The sequence below is a fragment of the Pteropus vampyrus genome, unplaced genomic scaffold, assembly GCF_000151845.1.
Source record: "Pteropus vampyrus isolate Shadow unplaced genomic scaffold, Pvam_2.0 Scaffold254, whole genome shotgun sequence".
Classification (NCBI taxonomy): domain Eukaryota; kingdom Metazoa; phylum Chordata; class Mammalia; order Chiroptera; family Pteropodidae; genus Pteropus; species Pteropus vampyrus.
Genome location: NW_011889035.1, coordinates 1,020,627 through 1,039,576, shown reverse-complemented (window position 1 = coordinate 1,039,576; position 18,950 = coordinate 1,020,627). Strand labels below are relative to the sequence as shown.

The 18,950-nt window shown below is 39.5% G+C and overlaps 1 protein-coding gene and 1 long non-coding RNA gene across 2 annotated transcripts in view; one reads left to right on the top strand and one right to left on the bottom strand.

Annotated features, from left to right (window-relative positions):
- Nucleotides 1-1,180, bottom strand: part of SESN3 (sestrin 3) — a 66,260-nt gene extending 65,080 nt beyond the window's left edge. The window contains exon 1 of the mRNA XM_011374733.2: nucleotides 849-1,180. Within this exon, the coding sequence (XP_011373035.1) occupies nucleotides 849-926 (78 nt within the window). The 5' untranslated portion in view covers nucleotides 927-1,180. The remainder of the gene's footprint in view (nucleotides 1-848) is intronic.
- A 328-nt stretch (nucleotides 1,181-1,508) lies between these two features.
- LOC111729252 lies at nucleotides 1,509-18,740 on the top strand. The gene is made up of 4 exons (XR_002776150.1): nucleotides 1,509-1,972; nucleotides 2,085-2,246; nucleotides 3,955-4,045; nucleotides 18,269-18,740. It is a non-coding gene; the product is annotated as an uncharacterized LOC111729252 (long non-coding RNA).
- The last annotated feature ends 210 nt before the right edge of the window (nucleotides 18,741-18,950 follow it).

Sequence of the window (18,950 nt, the reverse complement as noted above, 5' to 3'; positions counted from 1 at the left end):
TAAAAGCGACATCTTTTCGCCCCTCCCCCTCTCTTAACGGAGCGATTAAGCCAAGTGAGCTAAACAATACTGGAGTAAACTTTCCATCAGTCACCCTGGGAAGCAATAAGCTGATTGTGCGTCTAATTTTTTCTGGATCAACACGGGGGAGAGCGGGGTGCTGGGCAGGGGGGCGGATAACTCGCTTTCACCTCCATCTCCTCCTCCCCCAACCCCAGCCTGAGGAACTGTAAGGTCGAATAGCATTTCCCATGGGCATAAAGTTCAAGCTGCTTTACCAGTTCCTTTCAAGACTGAGCTAGAGACACAAGACGATCATCAAAAGAACGTAAAAAGGGGGTGTTAGGCGAGAACACGCAAGAAGGCACAAGCAACCGAGTAAACAAAAACACCCGCAAGAGTTAGCCACCGAGAAGAGGGAGCCAGCCAGGTTCCTCAAGGCCAGACCTGGCTGTTCTGATTTCACACCGACCTCCATCAACAGCACCGAGAGGAAGACCGAACAGGTCCCCTCGCTCCCTCCGCGGGAGGAGCAGGCCGGGGGTTTCAAGGTAAGATGAGCGGAAAAACGGAATACAGGCGCCCCCCCCCACCCCCAATCACCACCAGGGCCACCAAAAAAATCCCCAACCCATCGGGACTAGCGTCTGTCCTGGTGGAGATAAACAGCAGCAGCAGTCTAACCTCTCCACCCTCAACTCACGCCCCCTTTTTCGGTCTTGGCGTGGGGAAGGTGCCCCGGGATCCCTCGGAGCCTCGCCCCAAGACTGCTCCCCAGGGCCGAGCAGCCCGAGCCTCGGCCGGCAGGAAGCGCCCCTTTCGAGCTGGACCCCAGGCCGAGCCCGTACCTTCCGCAACACTTTCCGGCAGTTGGTACAGAGCATGTAGTTGGCGGCGGCCGACGGGCTGCTGCCGCCGCGGTTCATCGTGGCTGCGGGCACCGAGGGCGGAGGGCGGGCCGGGGCCGGGCTGTCAGTGCGGCCGCCCGCGCCGCTGCGGAGCCGGACGGTCCCCGCGCCGCCGGCCGCGCTGCAGCCTCAGCCTCCTCCCGGCGGGATGTCAGATAGGTAGGCGACGGCCCGAGAGCAAGCGGCGCTGTCCGAGGCGACCACCGCGGCGGCTGCCGAAGCGACGGCGGAGACGGCGGCGGCTGCTCCTCACCGGCCCGTTGTTCCACCCGCCCCCATTCCCCAGACCCCCGCCCCCGCCAGGCTAGGACGAGCAGCCGCCACCGCTGCCTCCGCCGCCGCCGCCGCCGCCACCGCCGCAGCGCCTCAGTGCGGCCCCGCCTCCGCCTCCCACCACCTACACCACCTTCACGCTCCCGGACCGCCCCCTCCCGCCAATCGGACAGCTCCAGCCACGCCTCCGGGCGCTAGTCCGCCGCCAATGAGCAACTAGAGCTCGGCTGAGAGCTGCGCCGGCCAATCACAGAGGCGGAGGACGCCTTGAATCTCCGGGCAAGTTAAGTTTATCTCCCAGGCACCGAACTGCAGGGATATGGCGGGTTAGTTAGGTAGTGGGGTGGGAGGGAATACAGTTGGTGCTGCTCCGCCAATAGAAGGAAGAGGGTGTGTCGTATGCAAATTATCCCGGGAAGCCCAGCCCCTCCCCTAAGGCAAGCCACGGCCCCTTTTCTAGGTCCCTGCAGAAATGGAGAGGGAGTGAAATAAATAGTTGGGAGCTGTAGCTCGCTAGTGGGTCTAAGACTGAGCTAAATATTTCCTGATTTTTTTTGAGAAAGGTTGGGGAGGTGGCGGGGGCGAGGAGCTAAAACGTTCATAGCATCACGGCAATGGTTAGGCTTTCTCTCTGCCCAAATCTTAGGTTAGCTGTAAAGACTGCAGTTACGTAGCACTTTGCATCCAAGGATCTCTAAGAACTTTATGCATCATTTATCGTGAGCTGCATTTTGCAAAAGACCAGTTAGTTATCTGAGGCTTGGGCGGAGAGTAGAGGATAGATGTTTGAGGTATGTTTACACCATTAATCGAGTTGTGGTGAGAAAACAAAATCTCTGGTTTCGCAGTTTGCTCTCCATTCTCGCAGTCCTCTCAGTAATGAAAGTTTTTTTATTTGTCCAGCACTGAAGGACCAAAGAGACAGGACTGTTTTCTCACCCAAAAGTCCTTTCTGAGGCAGCTGGTCAGACACACGCAGAACACAGCCCTGCTTGGGAAGGAAAGTTCAGAGAACATACTGCCTTTTAAAACTGAGCTGGACCAGCTTCTCCAAAGCTGAAAAGGGTGAGTCAGGATTTTTGCTTTCACGCTCCGAAGAGAGGAGGCAGATGTAACTGGGAGAAAGCTCTGGCTGGCTGGGTGTGAGGGAGACAAGGAGAGTCGGGGAGCCAGGTCTCCAGAAGGGGCCTGCGACTTGCGTGTGGGTCGAATGCTGGTTCCTGACGCCAAACGCCAAGAAACCTGCTCCCCAGTGAGAACAAAGGCAGGCGCCGAGCGAGAACCTGATTGGTGCACAGTCCTCACCGGTGTCCTCGGGGCCCCGGAGATAACTTGCTTCACCCACTGACGCCGAGCTCTGTGCTCGCTGGAGCCCCAGCTCCCCGCCCGGCCTCGGCTGTGACCACACAGTACTGTGCGTTATGACATCACCTGTTTTCGCTCTTTAGAACACGATCAGTGTTCTCGGCTTCTCCTTTTTTAAAGGTCTCTAGTGTACAAAGATTTGTGAAGGTCTGCAGTTCTCAGAATGAATCTGTGGAGATGATTTAAAAGAACGGTTTCACTGGTTTGCATTTCTTTCTTTTCTTTTTAATTAAAAAAAAAACCAAAAAACAAAAAACACCCTGGTTTCCTTTGGGATTCAGTGGTGGTGTGATGCAAAATCAGAAAGGTACACTGGGAGGAGCTAGCAAGTTTAGCACATCAGAGCTATTAGACCAAATTGTGTGGTTAAAACTGCCAATCTCCTCATTTTTCAACAGCTGCCTCTTCTCTGTTCCTTTTAGAGACCAGCAGGCATAAACCAAGTCTACACAAGGAACAAAGGAAATGGAAATCTGCCAGTGTCGGGTTTAAATAAGATTAAAATAGACTGGAAAATCCCCAAAAGGGTCTAAGTTATGTCGTTGGGTAAACGTGTTGATCCATTAAACTAGTGACAGCTAAAGGTTGCTTAATGCTGTGTAGACATATATAGCCTAGAACAGCAGTGATGTGGGGAAGGTGCTTAACATTCAGTTAGGAGAAACTGTAAAAGCAAGAAAGTAAAGTTCAGCAGAAGGAGAAATTACCACATGCTCCTCAATGCAGAGAACCAAGAAATTCAGGAAGAAAAGTAGCAAGGCACAGTTTTTCTAGAACTGAAACACATATGTGTCTCCATTTCGTGGTAAATTTCTTGGGCTATATTCCTAGCTGGTTCTGTCTTGTAAAGCAGATTTTATGTGAATATTCTTTAAAGGAAAGAAGAAATTGAAGTTTGAAGTAAAATTTTGTGCAGGGATTGAATTTTGTCAAATAGTATTTTAACAAATTATTTTCTATTCTTTTTATAATCTTTTACGTAATAGCTAACATCTAACAATGAAACCCTTTAAGTTCTTCAATAACTAAATTTCCCAGAAAGAATGGCCAAGAGAGTTCATCGCTATGCAATTATACCCTCTAACAAAGAATCCTGAAAGGAGGTTTCAGAGGAATATTTTCGTCGATACATGGTCAGATAACATGTGTGACCTAATGATGGCTCTCTCCACCAAATGCCTCCAAGTTTTTATAACATTAATTATCTATAATGCCATTTGTTTGGCAGTTAACCATATACTGCACTGAGAAATTTCTTATATTGAACTGTAATATATGTGTTTATGTTCCAACCCTGAAATCTTCAATCCAGTAACTCATTCTCAAAACATAGCAAACTCCCCTTTCTTCTGGTTCTTACACCCTCCCTCTTATCTTACTTGTTTTCCACTTTTATGGTAATTTTCAGCTTCTGGACTGCTGTTTTCTTCCATTCCTCACCTGGCCACCCTTCCTTTCCTAGCCAGCCTGGATATCATCAAGAGAATGGGACTTAGAGGGTAAGTGACTTGCAAATCCTGGATCATGCTTGTCGGATCACTTCAAAAAGAGTCTGGAGACTTTGCTAGATATAAATTATAAAGATTTATTCAAGGGTTTTGGGATTTGCAAACTGAAAACACAAATAGGCAATACCCAGAGTGTTCTGAAGAAGAAAAGCTGAAGGTTCTTATGATAAAAAGTACATTCTTGAGAAGAATCGGTCCTGCAATCTTAGCCTCTGGATTGATGCAAGATGGTAATCCTCTAGATGACCAGTGTTCTGGATACTGGATGTCAGGTGGTCTAGATACATGAACATTCTTTTCTTAGTCTCTCAGGGAGGGTAATCAGAGGATTATCTGGAGGTCTGGTATATATCCAGGCATTGATGCAGGACTGGAAAGTTCAGAAAAGTTTAAGTTCCCAAGCTATTTAGAATAAGAACAGAATTGTTTCCTCATACCTCAGCCTACTTGGTTTTAGCAATTCAACAGCTTGTCTATAGTGACTCCATTTTATTTCTTCGGTCTATTCCTTACACTGTTACGAGAGTTGGAAACAAAGCCAATTCTTTTTATTGCACACAGAGCAAGGAGAAACTCCAGCTCTTGTTGTCTGGTATGTCTAAAACAAGAAAGAACTTTACAAATGTAGGATATGGGTGTAAATTAAATTAAAACCAATGTTGAGAACTACTTTTGAATTTTTTTGTTACAAAGTTAGAATGATATTAAACATTTTACATTATTTTCAGAAATCAGTTTTGCTTGTTTTGAAATATTCTTTAAAATTTTTTTACAAGTAGTTCATAAAAATCACATGGCTTTGATGTACCATAACTTATTTACTTATTACTCCATTATTGAAAATGTAGGTTTTTCCAGGTGTGTGTGTGTGTGGGGGAGGTGTGGTTATAAATGATGCTTTGATAAACTTCCTCATCTATAAGTTTCTGGCAGTATCTCTGTTTTCTAAATATGGAATTTCTAACGAAAGGGTATGAATCTGTTTTAAGGCTCTTGCTGTAATTTGCTAAAATATTTTGTGGAAAGGTTTAGCCCATTTGCACTCATCTCATAGTGAATGAGAATGCAGGAGCATTTGAAAGAACAAATCTAATCTGTCATTCTCTTACAGAAGACCCATCAATAGTCTTGTTACCTCTACTTTTAATGCCTTCGCCTGGTGATTTTCTTCTGTTGAAAGACCTAGTTGAGTCAAGTGCTTGTCAAGTTGTCCATGGTGCCTCTCTTATACCTTTCTTTACCATCGAGCTCAGTTTTCAAAGATGGTTTGAATTCTATTTTTCTCATTAGGTTGTGAACCCCTTGAGGACATGAATGGAGTTACATTCACTGTGTTCTCAACTCCTAGCTCAACTCACAGAGAAGTGCTCAAAAAATCTTGGAGAAAATAATATTTTTGCTCTTACTTTTCTAAATACACTATACATTCTCTAATAATAGCTACAGGATCTTATAAAAGGGCTCTAATATTTGTGAATCGAATGGTTCAAAAAAAAATGATTGCTGTGAAACAGACAGATTGGATTTATGTCCTTTTCTGTCACCAATTCCTTCTCTGACATTGAACATAATAATGATTATGGCCAGAGTTTGCTATCTCTTGTATAAAATAAAAGTTTTTGCCACAAACCAAGGGTGTAGTGAGGGTTGGGGCAAATTTTTATGTTCAGCAGTATTGAACGAAGTTACCCTGTTAATAACATGCTGCGACTTTTGGACTTGAAATTGTTTACTTCTCTAGTTATCTTTCTTCTACTGACCTAAGAACTGGGCTCCTTTATAGTTCCTAAATAAGGATTCAATTGAAAGAAATCAATTACTAAAGATATTTTTTAAATTCCATTTCTTGAGACAATAGGTCATTTTCTAACATTTTGCCTCCTCAGACTTCTTTTTTCTCACTCCCCTGGCACCCAAAGCACTTGGACTGCAGAAGTGCTGCATTATTTACAAATTTGCAAATACTGTAATTTGTTTGGAACACAAAGGAATTTGCACTTCACACAATTGTAAATTGATTGCTCCCTTTGAGCTGTTAATTAGATTCCTGCTCTTTTTTCCTAGGGCCCAAGACCAGGACTACTCCAAAAGACATATTAAGAGGATCTTTTACAAGAAAGGCCACTCTGCTTTAGTGCCATTCCCATCCTACCCTCTCAATCACCCACCTCTACCAAGAAAATTATTCTTACCAAAGCTCATTTTTCAAAGAACAAATATTCCACCAAGATCTAAATTTCTGCAGGCTTTAACTTCCTATTTCAGAGCTTCCTGCATTTAACCCCATATAAAGTAGACTATGAATGAGAGGCCTACAGAGGTGAAGTTTGTTGTTTGTTAGCCTGTGCAATGTTAGCCAGCAAAGTGCTTTAAAAAATTGGAATTTAAAAAATTTACAATTTAGTCGATTTTACACCAAAAATCTAGATTTCTAGTTTCTTTTGAAAAGTTATAAGATCTGGTCACACTAGGCTCACGCTGCCGCATGGCAACCATCTATTAAAGCCCAGTACCTGCTATTCGGGTTTGGACACATACTATCTAGTTTACCAAGGTGTATGTCACTCCTTGTGGGTTCCATTTTGCCACTTTATTTACATTATCTCCTTGACACGACATTGGTAGGAATTTTCCACCTCAATAAACTTTCTCTAGCATCTAAATTACTGATCTGCTGATTGTCACAACTTTATCATAGAAGATGAAATAAAAAATAAACTTGTCATCTTTAGGCTTAACAGAAGTTGAGGACAGGGGAAAGATGCAAGGAATATCAGGTATCCTGACGTGTGTGTGTGTGTGTGTGTGTATATATACGTATATAATTATGTACGTATATAATTATATATATTATAGATATATAATATGTATATATATAATATGTATATATATAATATGTGTGTATATATATAATATATATATATCCCCTACAATGGGAAGAACAATTGTCTAAGAAGGGACTACTATGTTCTTTATGCTGCTAACCCCACTCCTTATTCTAACTCTGTCCACATCTTCATTCTAATTGTAGTTTTAGGAGAAAGGGACCACAGAGAATGTGGCAATAGTGGAAGGACATTGAGGATATTTTCTTTAATTGGCATTATCATGTAGAGACTAAGAGCCCTGGCTCTGGAGTCAGACATGGATCTGAGTATTGACTTTGTCTTTTACTAGATATATGACCTTGGATGAATTACTTAATTTCTTTACACTTCAGATTCCTCATCTGTAAAATGGAGTAATAATGCTACTTATCTTAAAGGGTGATTTTAAAGATCAAATAGGATAAAATACTATAGTTCTCAACAAAGTTACTAAAACATTGTAAGCCCTGAAAAAATGTTTGCTGCTAGCTGCCACACTACAAAAGATTTTATACTTTCTGCATACTATGTGACCTTGGATCTACTTACTTAATGTTTCTGAGTATCAATTTTCATTATCTAAAAAGTGAGGTTATTTTATGATTTCTCATGTATGCGGAATTTAAGGAACAAAAGAAATGAACAAACTAAAAGAAAACAGACTCACAGATACAGAGAACAAACTGGTAATTGCCAGAGGGGAGGAGAGTTGGGAGGCTGGGTGAAAAAGGCAAAGGGATAAAGAAATACAAATTAGTAGTTACAAAACAGTCATTGTATGGAGAGTGCAGAATAGGGAATATAGTCAATGTGTGTAGTGCCAGATGGGTGCTAGAGTAATCTGGGGGATAGCTATAAATTATATAAATGTCTAACCATTGTACTGTATACCTGAAACTAATATAAAGTAAATACAATACAATGAAATTTAAAAATCTTTAAAAATAGTAAAAAGTAAAAGAAAAGGATCTTCTGTATAGGGATGGCTAAAAAAATGAGGCTATTAATATTATCTTAGTCATAGAGTCATTTGAGGATTAAATGAGTTATCTGTAAACACTTTAAAACCATGCCTAGCATATAAGAAATTCTGTATTTTGAGGTTCTTCTCAAAAGTAAGATAATGTGGGTAGTAGAAATAGCAATGAACAGAAAGTCAGAAAACCTAGGGTTTAGTTCAGTACCGCTGTAAAACTATGTGATATTAGGCCTCAGTTTCCTCATCTGTTAAATATTGAGCAATGCTGAAGTCAAGGGTCAGGGCCAGATCTAGGTTTTAAGAGAACTGAAACTTATATAATATAGGACCCTTCTTTAAGATAAGAATATAAAACTAGAGATGCAAAATTAGTTATGAAAGTGAACACTTATTTAAAATCAGCAACAAAATCACAATAAAATTTTTAAAGCTCGAAAAAACCATAAACACCATAAAAATCCAAGTAAATAAATGTTTATTAATTAATTATCTGACAAAACCCTATTTTACTTTTTTTCCTAAATTTTTTGGACTGTGTTTCTGATTTCCTCCTCATATAACAATGATTTTTGCAATATTATCTTCTATGGAGAGAATAAAAAGATTATTCTATTTTTCCCTTAGCATGTATTTCCAGTGCTGAGTGCCTCAGAACACACATGTGTTATGAAACAGTCTCTAACCTTACATCTTTGTGACATGATGCTGGCGAATTGGCCTCTTGGGCAGTGGAAATATTCCTAGAACCAATTCTTACATTGGGACAACTCGAATTAACAGCCCCACACTGAAATGACTGATCCAGATATATCTATATGACTCACTAAACCCGAGCTAAAAGTGTCTCCATTTCAACTTCCCCTTAGCCAGATCAACAAAAATACCTATAGCTTCCCCAATATCTCCAGCACGAGGGAGAGTTTGAAGGAGGTGAATTGGAGGGCAAAGAGACTGTGGTCTTTGCCAATAATGGTTAAAATATTTTACTTCTGACATTTAATAAAAATCTGCCATTGCTCAGGCCTCTCTCAAAGCCTTGGAAGGAGCCAATGCTAGAGAAAGACTCTAAAGTTTAAACTTTGTTAAATTTGTGGTTAACCTATGTCTGAGTAGAGAATTAAAAAGATCTTTTAAGCTCGAAAGTTTTGTGAATTTGTTTTATCTTAATATTGCCACGAGAATCTAGTGTAAGCAGGATACAGGAGAGGTAGGAGAATTTCATCAAGTAGGCAAGGAGAAAGAAAAAGCCCCTCTAGTCTCAAAAATCTCGAGTTGTATTGGTTTTCCTTTGTTCCCTCAGGGATCGTTTTTCTTGTTAGTCTGTCTCCTTGATATTCCAAACTCGCTGTCCCAAATTCTCAATATCCTTCTTTCGGAGTTGAGGAAACTAAGAGAAATATTTTATATATGTTAAAGATCATTGTGAAATATGCTGGCTGTCTAGGTGTTAAAAAGGAAAGTGGATGAATAAAATTTAAAAATCCACATGGGAGTAAGGGAGTTTGGGAGTAGAATCTAGTTAATGCGACTACAGAGGAGTTATAATCTGTAAACTCAGAAGTTAGGGGCAATAGTGTTCTATTAGGAGGGATTTTCAGAGAATCAATACGTAGAACTGAAGAGAGATTGCAGGGGCCCTTAGAACAGTCTGCACTTTCAAACTCTGAATGTGATTATGGTACATATAGACTTTGAGCATCTTTTGGGATGAATCTTATGCATCTGATTATTTCAAGTACTTGGAACCTAAGAGCAGCTCAAAAAAGCTGGATGGATGAAACGATTAGATGTATTAGAGTTTGTTAACTAGAAAGTATTTATTTTTACTAACAAAAGTTCCCAAATTATTTTAAAATTGTAAAAATATTTTCATGCAAAGGTAAAATGTGCCTTGTTAGCAAGAAGAAACTTTCAGCATTTATATGAATGGTAATAACAAAGACAGCAATTTAAAATAAAATATTGGCTTGAGATAATGCATTCCTACATAACTGTAGGCTTGGAATCACAACAGCAATTTGTGAGATTCTGGAAGGTTGCAAGTTTGGAAGAGTATGCTTTGAAATATATGCTATCCAGATATTCTTTTATTCACTCATTTATTTATTGGACACTTACCAAGTAGTAAGTCCTCTTGATAAAAATAACAAAAGACAGATTTTTAATCTAATAGTGAGACTGAGGTATAATCTTGGCATTGGTGTAGGAGATAAATACAAAATGGGGAATAGAGGGCGAAAAAGATTATTAGAAAAGAGCTCAGAAAGATCTTTTGAGGATTTATGCCTGTAACGGCATGCCTCTTACTAGTAGTGATGCAAAATTTTGCTGTGTCTCAATGCACTTTACGAGTCAACAGGAAGATAGAATTAACCCTTATTGATATTAGAGAACAATACAGAATAGTATATGATGAAATCACCTCCTAATTCCATGTTCATTACTTAATTCATTCTTGCATTTATGCATTCATTCACTCAGTATATCTTTGTGGAGTGAGTACACACCATGTACCAGGCACTTGGCTAGCCACTGAGATAAAGTGATGGACCGAGGGTCAGAGGGTCTAACAGAATTTATAACCTAGCACAGAAGATGGACTTTAAACAAGTAATGCCAATATGTGGTGGGTGTTTTAGTAGAGAAAACTCAGGAAGGAAGTATAAAGCAGGACAATCTAAGCTGACCTAAGCTTCTCTAAGGTAGTAAATGTAAACCCAAGAGTGAGCTGTCCCCTAGTTTCTGACAGTGACTTCCACGTATTCCATCCAGTAGGTCCTTTCCATTGAAGTGTTTCAATTCCCCCTTTTAACATAGTTCATACTCCAGTTATGAAACTGCTAGGAATCCTGGCTTTTTTACATTATAGTAGACACACTTTTATGCTGGGAGAAATCTCTCCTTTCTTTTCTAAGAGGTACTATCCACCAAACTTTTTAAAAAATAGTAAAGGATATTTCCTGATTAAAGAATATCACTTAACATCATTATTTCACCCTTAGATTACATTCTGCTGAGTCCTGCTTGTGTATGTACAAGAAAAATGTATGCGCCATTTCTAATGTGTACATCTATATTATCTCTCTTAAGTCAGCAAAGTATTTGAAGATAATCCTCATGTTTCTAATCTATATCCTCTAATCCCCATCACACTCATGGTAATGATATTATAATCATAATAGATACAGTAACAGAAGCAAGTACTACCATGTACCGAATGCTTTTTACGTGCCAGTCATTTTGCAATAATCTACATACGTTATCTTGCCTAATATTTACAAAACCCTATGAAGTGGTTATTATTATCACATTTTACAAATGATTTATAAGGATTAAAAGTTTGGTCAAAGTCACATAGTTATTACAAAACAGAGCTGTGATTTGAACTCAGATTTGCTTGACGCCAGTGTTTATGGTGTTCTGCAATCCTGCCTTGGCACTGTATAATCAGTCATTATTGTAAATAGTCTTTGAACTCATTCTCTGCATTTGGTTACCAAATTGTGAGGTCCACTGACTTAGATCTCCCACATATGCACCAGATATAGTTTGGGCACATTAATAGATGTCTATTAATTGGATTCTTATTGAAATAAATGCTATAGGGGTCGGCAAAGAAGTCTCCGCTGTTCCCTATTCTAATATTTTATTGCTCACTGGCATGTTACTCTAAAATACAACAATTCATTGATCCTGGGATACAAAAAAATACTTTTGTTGGACATCTAAGTTGAAATTCCAACTGTTTTGATATACAAATCTGAAGATTCCTAGGCACTTGGTTAGGCATAAAGGTCAAGTGATGGATGTAATAGAGATTCAAGTTGATAAAATTGAGGAAAAGTGGAGAGGAAAGAAGGTGCTGCTTCTACTCTCACATGCTGTGTAAGGAATTTTCCAGATCTATTGTGATTAGCCGAGATGAGTGCCTCTAAGGAAGAAGATGAATAAACTGGTTTTCTCATACTCTGCCAGCAAGCTAGAGATATTTATCTCAATCCGTCCCATCCATATTCTCCTCTAAAGAAATCTTTCTACTTGTGGCCTCATTCTAAATAGTCAGACTCTATACTTATACTATGTGTTTGCTCCTTGTCTCAGATGAGTGGACCAAGGGATAGACGCTTGATTTCGAAGACAGTCATTTTGGAACCTGGCCAGCCATCTGTATGGACTAACTTAAAAATGATAATCTGGGCCAATCAGATGCCTTTCCAGTTTGGAAACTTGGCAGTGGGAAACTAAGACACTAAGCCAGTTGGCAGTAAAGTCAGATTGTGAGAGGATACCATGAACCATATGTAAGATAAAACTATGACGGAACAGAACAGACAGAGTAAAGATTGAAGAAGCTGGTTGGGAAAAGAGATGGGAGCAATGCACAGAAAGCAAGCAAACACACGACGGCACTGGTATTTAGAGCTGCCTTCAATCCTGGCGCGTTTCCACTTCCAGTCCTTGCTGTGTATTCTTGTAACAATTCCCTTCCCCCCAACTAATCTCTCACTGCTAATTTTGTGAAGTAACTTGAGTGTGCCTCCATTTCTTTCAACTGAAAGAGATTGACTGAAACAGTTTTCATTTCCATAGCAAGCACTTGCAAATATAAAATATTACTCTTAGTTCTCATTAGTAGATGGATATGAAAGTCAGACATTCTAAAAGAAAGAACTAGAACTCACTTGGCCAGAAACCCCCAGTTTAGCTTTTGTACATAAAAAATTCTTACGGCCTATGTTTCATTAAGAAACACTGCTCTGCAAAAAGCTCAAACTCTTTAGAATTTTTTTTTTTTGGAGAATGGAGATCAGTGATCTCTTACCCAAACTGCTTCTCCTCCCCAGATTTAATGTCAAAATGATTCTATGTTGTTAGCAACTGCCTGTGAAGAAAGCTTTGAGAAACAACTTTCTCCCTTCCTACTTTTTATCCTTCATTCAACCTTAAATGCCCACTGTCCCATTTTAATAATTTTCTAGAGTTTTTGAACCAAAAATATTTTTGAAAAAGTAAAAAAAAAAAAAAAAAAAAAATCAAAATTAAATTTCCCAAAAGTTTCCAAGAACTAAGTAGTCAAGGAAAAAGGTAAAGTGAATGAGAGTGACTTTGTATTTGTTTGCAGGTTAAAGATCACTTTAGTGGTCTTTATGGGGTATAAAGAGGACCAGGGATACACTAGGAGGTCATTTTGTCTTAGAAATGTAACCATGTATAAATGTTGAATTTGACTCAACTTGCCAGATGTGGAATGTGCCTAATCAACTGATCAGTTTCTGTAGAGCCAATCACTTGGTTTCCATTCCTGTACCTCACATGCTTTGTCTCTGCAGGAGCCACCACTCTTCTTCCCTTTATAAACCTCTCCGTTCTTCTCTCTCTCTCTCTCTCTCTCTTTCTCTCTCTCTCTCTCTCTCTCTCTCCCCCTTCCCTCCTTCCCTCCCTCTCTCATTTATATCGGACTTATTCTGAGCTCAGAAACCCATGAACATGTTCTTTATCTCATAGTAAAATAATTCTAAGAATTTGCTAAGACCTTGGAAAATAAAGGGGATTTTTTACCTTACCAATAAAGATCATCTTTGCCACACTTTTGAGAACTTTGTAGCTGGGGAAGAAAAGAAAATGGTGTTTCTCCCTGGGCAATACTAGAAGGGTTGTGGTTGTATTAGACTTGCTGTTGATGAGATAATTCTACTAGTCTTTATATACAAGACCCGTCACTGAATTTTCTATTTCTCTGAGAAGACATGAACATCTAGAGATACACATGTCTGTGGGGAACTAGAATGCCAAGGGATAGAATCAAATGGAAATATTATACAATGTGACCTGAAATGTATCACCTAAGAGCTCTGTAAAGGTGGAATTGAAAACTTTTTTCCTATCTCTATATTGTATAATCTAGTCACTGTTCAAAAAGTCTTTAAATTCCATTTTTTAGTACTTTATAGGTTTTTTTTTTTTGAGGATTAAGTGAAAAACTAATAAGTAAAGTGCTTAGAACAGTGTCCTTCCTATTATGAGAACTTAATAAATTTAGCTATTATTGTTTCTAAAAGGTTTCACACAATGGTAATATTTTTTTTTCAATAGCAATTGAAATTTGCTTGAATTTTAATGTTTCGGGTTCCCTGATACCATTTACCACTGTTCGTTTGATTTAAAAGGGCCTCAAGTACTTGATAACATGCAAGGTTTATCATCAACCATCTTTATTGCACTTGCGTTTGCAAAGTACATTTTTGTCTATTAGTCTATTCAATCATATTCCAAAATAGAGAACTCTGTTTCAAAGACTCTGTTGAATAATGAAGAATCTAAGTGCTTGGAGAAATTAAATGACAACGTTGTATCCCTCATTCTCATCTCTCTAGAGATAAAGAAAGACAATCTCCTCTAGAACTTGAGCTTGCTCTTGTATGTAGGTGAGAGTGTGCGCACACACACATACATTATGTATACATACCTTTACGTGTCCTGCACAAATTATTTTTTCTATACTAGAGATAGCATGTCATAATCGTTCTTTAATCTTTTAACTAAAGAATTGCAGTTTTCCAGTTAATAAAAAGGAAATAGTATTCCCATTTAAGAGCAAGAATTCTGAGATAGAGAGCCTTGGAACAGTTCTAGAGCTTTGCCTAGTAGCCGATAGCTGATGATTCCCAGTTTTACTCTGCTAGAGGCAACTACCTTTCTTGATATGAACAAAATCATGAAAGATAATATACCCAATGTATTCTGTATGACTCACACAAGAACCTAACCACATTATAAATAGGTCTGATTTTTTAAAATATAGGTCTGGGCCGAGAGGGTCCTCCGGGTGGTATAATAGGCAGGATGTTTAAAGCATGGACCTAGCCACAGGTTCTGTCATTTTTGTCTATTACAATTGCCCTGTGTTTGTAGAAGCCTATTTGTGAGTCTGCCTTGGTCACCAGGCAAAATGCCTTATTTATTTCCTGGTTGTTTACAAAACCAAGGAACCAGGCTACAGGATATTTATACTGTTGTCTATCGAAGCAGTCACTGAGACAGAAGATAAGCAGTTCAGCCAAAAATATCATGGCTTGCAAAGTATGAGTGAACATGAAAAAGGTCATTGCATTATCCTGTCATAAGTAAATGATTTTGTGATCTTGAGCAAATGACACAACTCATTTAGGTTGATTTCACCTTCCTCGGATGTCATGAAATAATTTTTGCTTTTTCACAATCGTTCTTAGCCCATTGTGCGGTGACATCGCAGGTTAAAAGGGGCTGAGGCAAAGTCTAAGCTGGATCCTCCTAAGAACGTCAAGAAGAGTTTCTCTCCCTTTTCAAGAACTAAGGTTGGCTAAGGTTCTAGAGTTGGGGGCTATCAAGGAGGGGTAAGATTTTTCTAGGTAGAAAAAGCGAAGAAGGTAAGGTAGACGCTTGCATGTGTTGATGTCATAGTTTCTTTAACCCAGGCGCTGCCCAAAGTAGCTTCCAAATGAAGACCAGTGCTCTGCTCCCTTAGATAGGACAGCAACTGGGGGGTGATCAGAAGCTCTAGCCCCAACCTGCCAGCTCCTGAGCCAGTTCAGCACCACGTCAAGTCTGTCCTCTTCGCCCTTTGCTTTCAGGGCTTCGGCAACGTCATTCTGTTTCTATTCCACAGTGAGACCAGGTGCATTCCTAGAGCCCATGGATTCCAATGACGTGTTAGCTACACTGACTTTGTGTCATCACGACTTCTGGGGCCTCAGAAGCAGATTCAGCAAGATTATATGATTTCAAAGCCTTTTACCGTCTCTTGCCTTTGGCCTTGTCACTTATCTGACCTATTTTCAACTTTCCATGTTCCAGTCTCCCATCCCTTTGATCAATTTGCTTCTTTTCCACACTTATCAGCCCTACTCCCTGCTACTTTCAAACTAGAGCAAACTGCTAAACTCTAGTATCTTTGCTCTTTTGTTTAATTTCTCCTCAAAATTCACCCAAAGTATCCTGGAAGCAAAGTACAAGTGCTTAATATTTTTGCAGGGTAAAGCCCAGAGATACTTACCTATAATATGGCCTATTTGCCACTTTATGTAGTTCTTGCTCCTGCCAGGGGTAAAGCTTGGGTGAAATTTTGCCTACACAAGCTTTGGCTATTCTGTGTTTAGTGCTGCTCATGCTGAGTGAGCTATTGTCTAAGCAAATGAAGGCAAGTGTCCTTGAGTAATGGTTTTGGAGGCACTGGTGGCATATTCCCATGTGCAGGTTACCTCTGGCCCTGTCCATGAGTAGAATCGCAAGCACAGCCACATTCTTCCAAAAGAAAAGGTCATTTTCACTGTTTGACTAAAAGCTTCACATCTCTGTCTGGACTTTATTCCTTCACGTACCCCACATGCATGGACTGGAGCCTGTCCCATAGTGGGTGCTCAGCAAGTCTATTAATTTGAATTCTTACTTGAGAAAGTTATTACTCTAGTACTGTATTTCAACAAGACTCTTCTCTGTTAAATAGCACGGCATCAGACAGGTACATCAGAGTCGATTTTGATATGCTAATTAAGATATACAGAAAAAATGATCACTGTGTCCATCCTGGGGCTTTCAATGAACATGAGCTTCTGAGGGCTGTAAGTGTATCACAGAGAACAGGATTAGGCAAAGTAAAATATAGTAAGTTTTAAAGAAGATCTCAAATATGAAGGCTAGTCAATAAAGAAAATTTATTTTTTTAATTATAGAAATGTTGAATCAATGAGTTTCCTTTTTATCTGAAACATCAAGTGTTTTCTTAAGACCTTAATATGTTATTTCTAAAAAAGGTGGGGAGAGTTAGACTAGATAAAAAATTTCCTTTCAATCTGAAAAGTTATGAGACTATGATTATAAATGATCAAAAACTGTAAAAATAAATAAAACTGAGGATTTTATTCTCTCTTTTGGGAATGGGCCTAGGCCTAGAACAAAGAATATTAAGCTAAAGTTTATGGCTGTACAGCCTTGTATCTCTGAATTTCTTAAAACTGTGTGCAGAAATTTTGTATATGTGTAGTTTTTCCTTAAGGAACAGGGACCCATAGTTTTCAGCAAATTCTCCAGGTAGTTTGAGACCTCAAAAACCTTAGAAGCCACTAGATGATAACATTTGAGGTTGTCTTCTAATAAGGCTTGACAGAACACTTTCTAGTGTCAAGCATTATGCTAAACACTTTATATGTATTACCTCATTTAACCATAACTCCACAATGCTGCTACTTTTCTGAGAAGTTATCTTTCTCAGTTCTTATAGCTGATAAGTCGTGGGGCTAGGACCAGAATGCCAGGCTTTTATTCATTATGTAAAACTTCCTTCATTTTCAGTAGACAGAACGTTTGCCCAAAGTCAAAGCCATTTCAGTCTTAGCCATCATTTTTCTTTTAAATTATCTTCTATGTTTATGTAGTAACTGCTTCATAAGCATCCTCAAGCCTTACCACATTCCAGCAGCATTCTTCTATTGAACTAGCCTTCTAAAGCACAGAAGCAACCCTCTCCAGACCACTCGACTCAGTTTTTTTTTTTTTTTCCATTTTACACCTAGGCTGCAGTAACCATAATTTTGTCTTAACTGTCTATTCTAGACTCAGGTTGGGCCACATGGCACAAACGGACAACCCATAAATTTGGAGACAGTCCGAGAAATCCATCGCAGGCACTAAATAGTCCTGGCCCTCTTCCAATTTTACTAACCTTCCGCAAATTGTGATTCCAGACACGTTTATACCTTGGCCTCCAGAATAATGGAAATCACAAAAGTGACAGAAATTAAAATGTCAGCCCAGCTGGGCCCACACTGTGGGCCAGCAATTACAATGGAACTCATTGCTTCTTAGATCACCTGAGTGTAGCACATCTGTGTTTTCTGCAAAAGAGATAACAAAATAATCCAGACCATTTTCCTACATGTTCTTCAACCTAGCATATATACAGCGTGCTACTTAGCAATAGCAACTAAGCTTTTAATAAGCAATAGGAAAAATTTTAAAAATCGAGTGAAGAGCAGAGATCAGAATTCTGGTAAGCTTTGTAATTTAGCTACCACTGCCATCATTCAGGACCTAAATAACCTAAAATACATGATCGAGGTTCCAGAGACAATTAACATAAAAGCATTGTTGTTCTCTGCCCTGAGAAAAGAGTATCACCTAAACCTCCTCACCTACTTCAGATTCTGAAGAGTGAATAGTATGCAGTGTCCCTGTAGATGGAGAAAAGGATGTCCCCAGCAAAGATGACAGACACCTGAGGGGTCATATGCTTTGTGGGATCATGATAGGAATATAGATGACATGAGGGATTAAATGGTGTGGGAATTGAGATACTGCCGATCTCCTCACTTTCTCCTTTTTTATTCTTTATAGACCCAGCCACTGATAGAAGCCGCTCATTTCGCCTGAATTAATCTGTTGTTTTCTGTGCTGTGAACGTGCTGATTTCTGTGGCAGTGAGTTTACATTTGCCAGGCTTAAAACTGAGCTCCAAGCAAATGGATACCTTTTCTACTTCTGATATGCCAAGGACACACTGAGATTACTTCAGCAAAAATAATCTTCCTGCCAATCTGCATTATAATTCAGAGCTTGTCAAGTGAAGAAAGAAAACAGCCTTAAAGGAGAGCGATTAAACTTTTACTTTATCTTTTTATATCTTGATACAAAAATATGGAAGTTGGTTATTTTCTTACAGTACTTGTCTCTGGCTTTGTAACTTTGTGTGTTTTTACTTGGCTACCTTCTCCATGAGATTATAGGCTTCATGAGGATAATTTTCTTCATCACCGTATCCTCGATACAATAAAAACATTTTTTTTTTTTGAAGAAATGAATAAAGAAAGTCAATGCAGAGAATTCTTCTGGTCTATGTTATAGGAATAGTGAATTCTTATCAGATTAGTAAAATGTGGGTTGAATTGCTCAGGAGTTTCCACTGAATTTATATTATGTGCAAACGTAGTATTGAATGTAGTTATCCGTTCTAGAATCAGAACAAGGGTTCAGGCCAGAACAAGGATTCAGGCCACGGTGACTAATTGCTGTTTTTGTC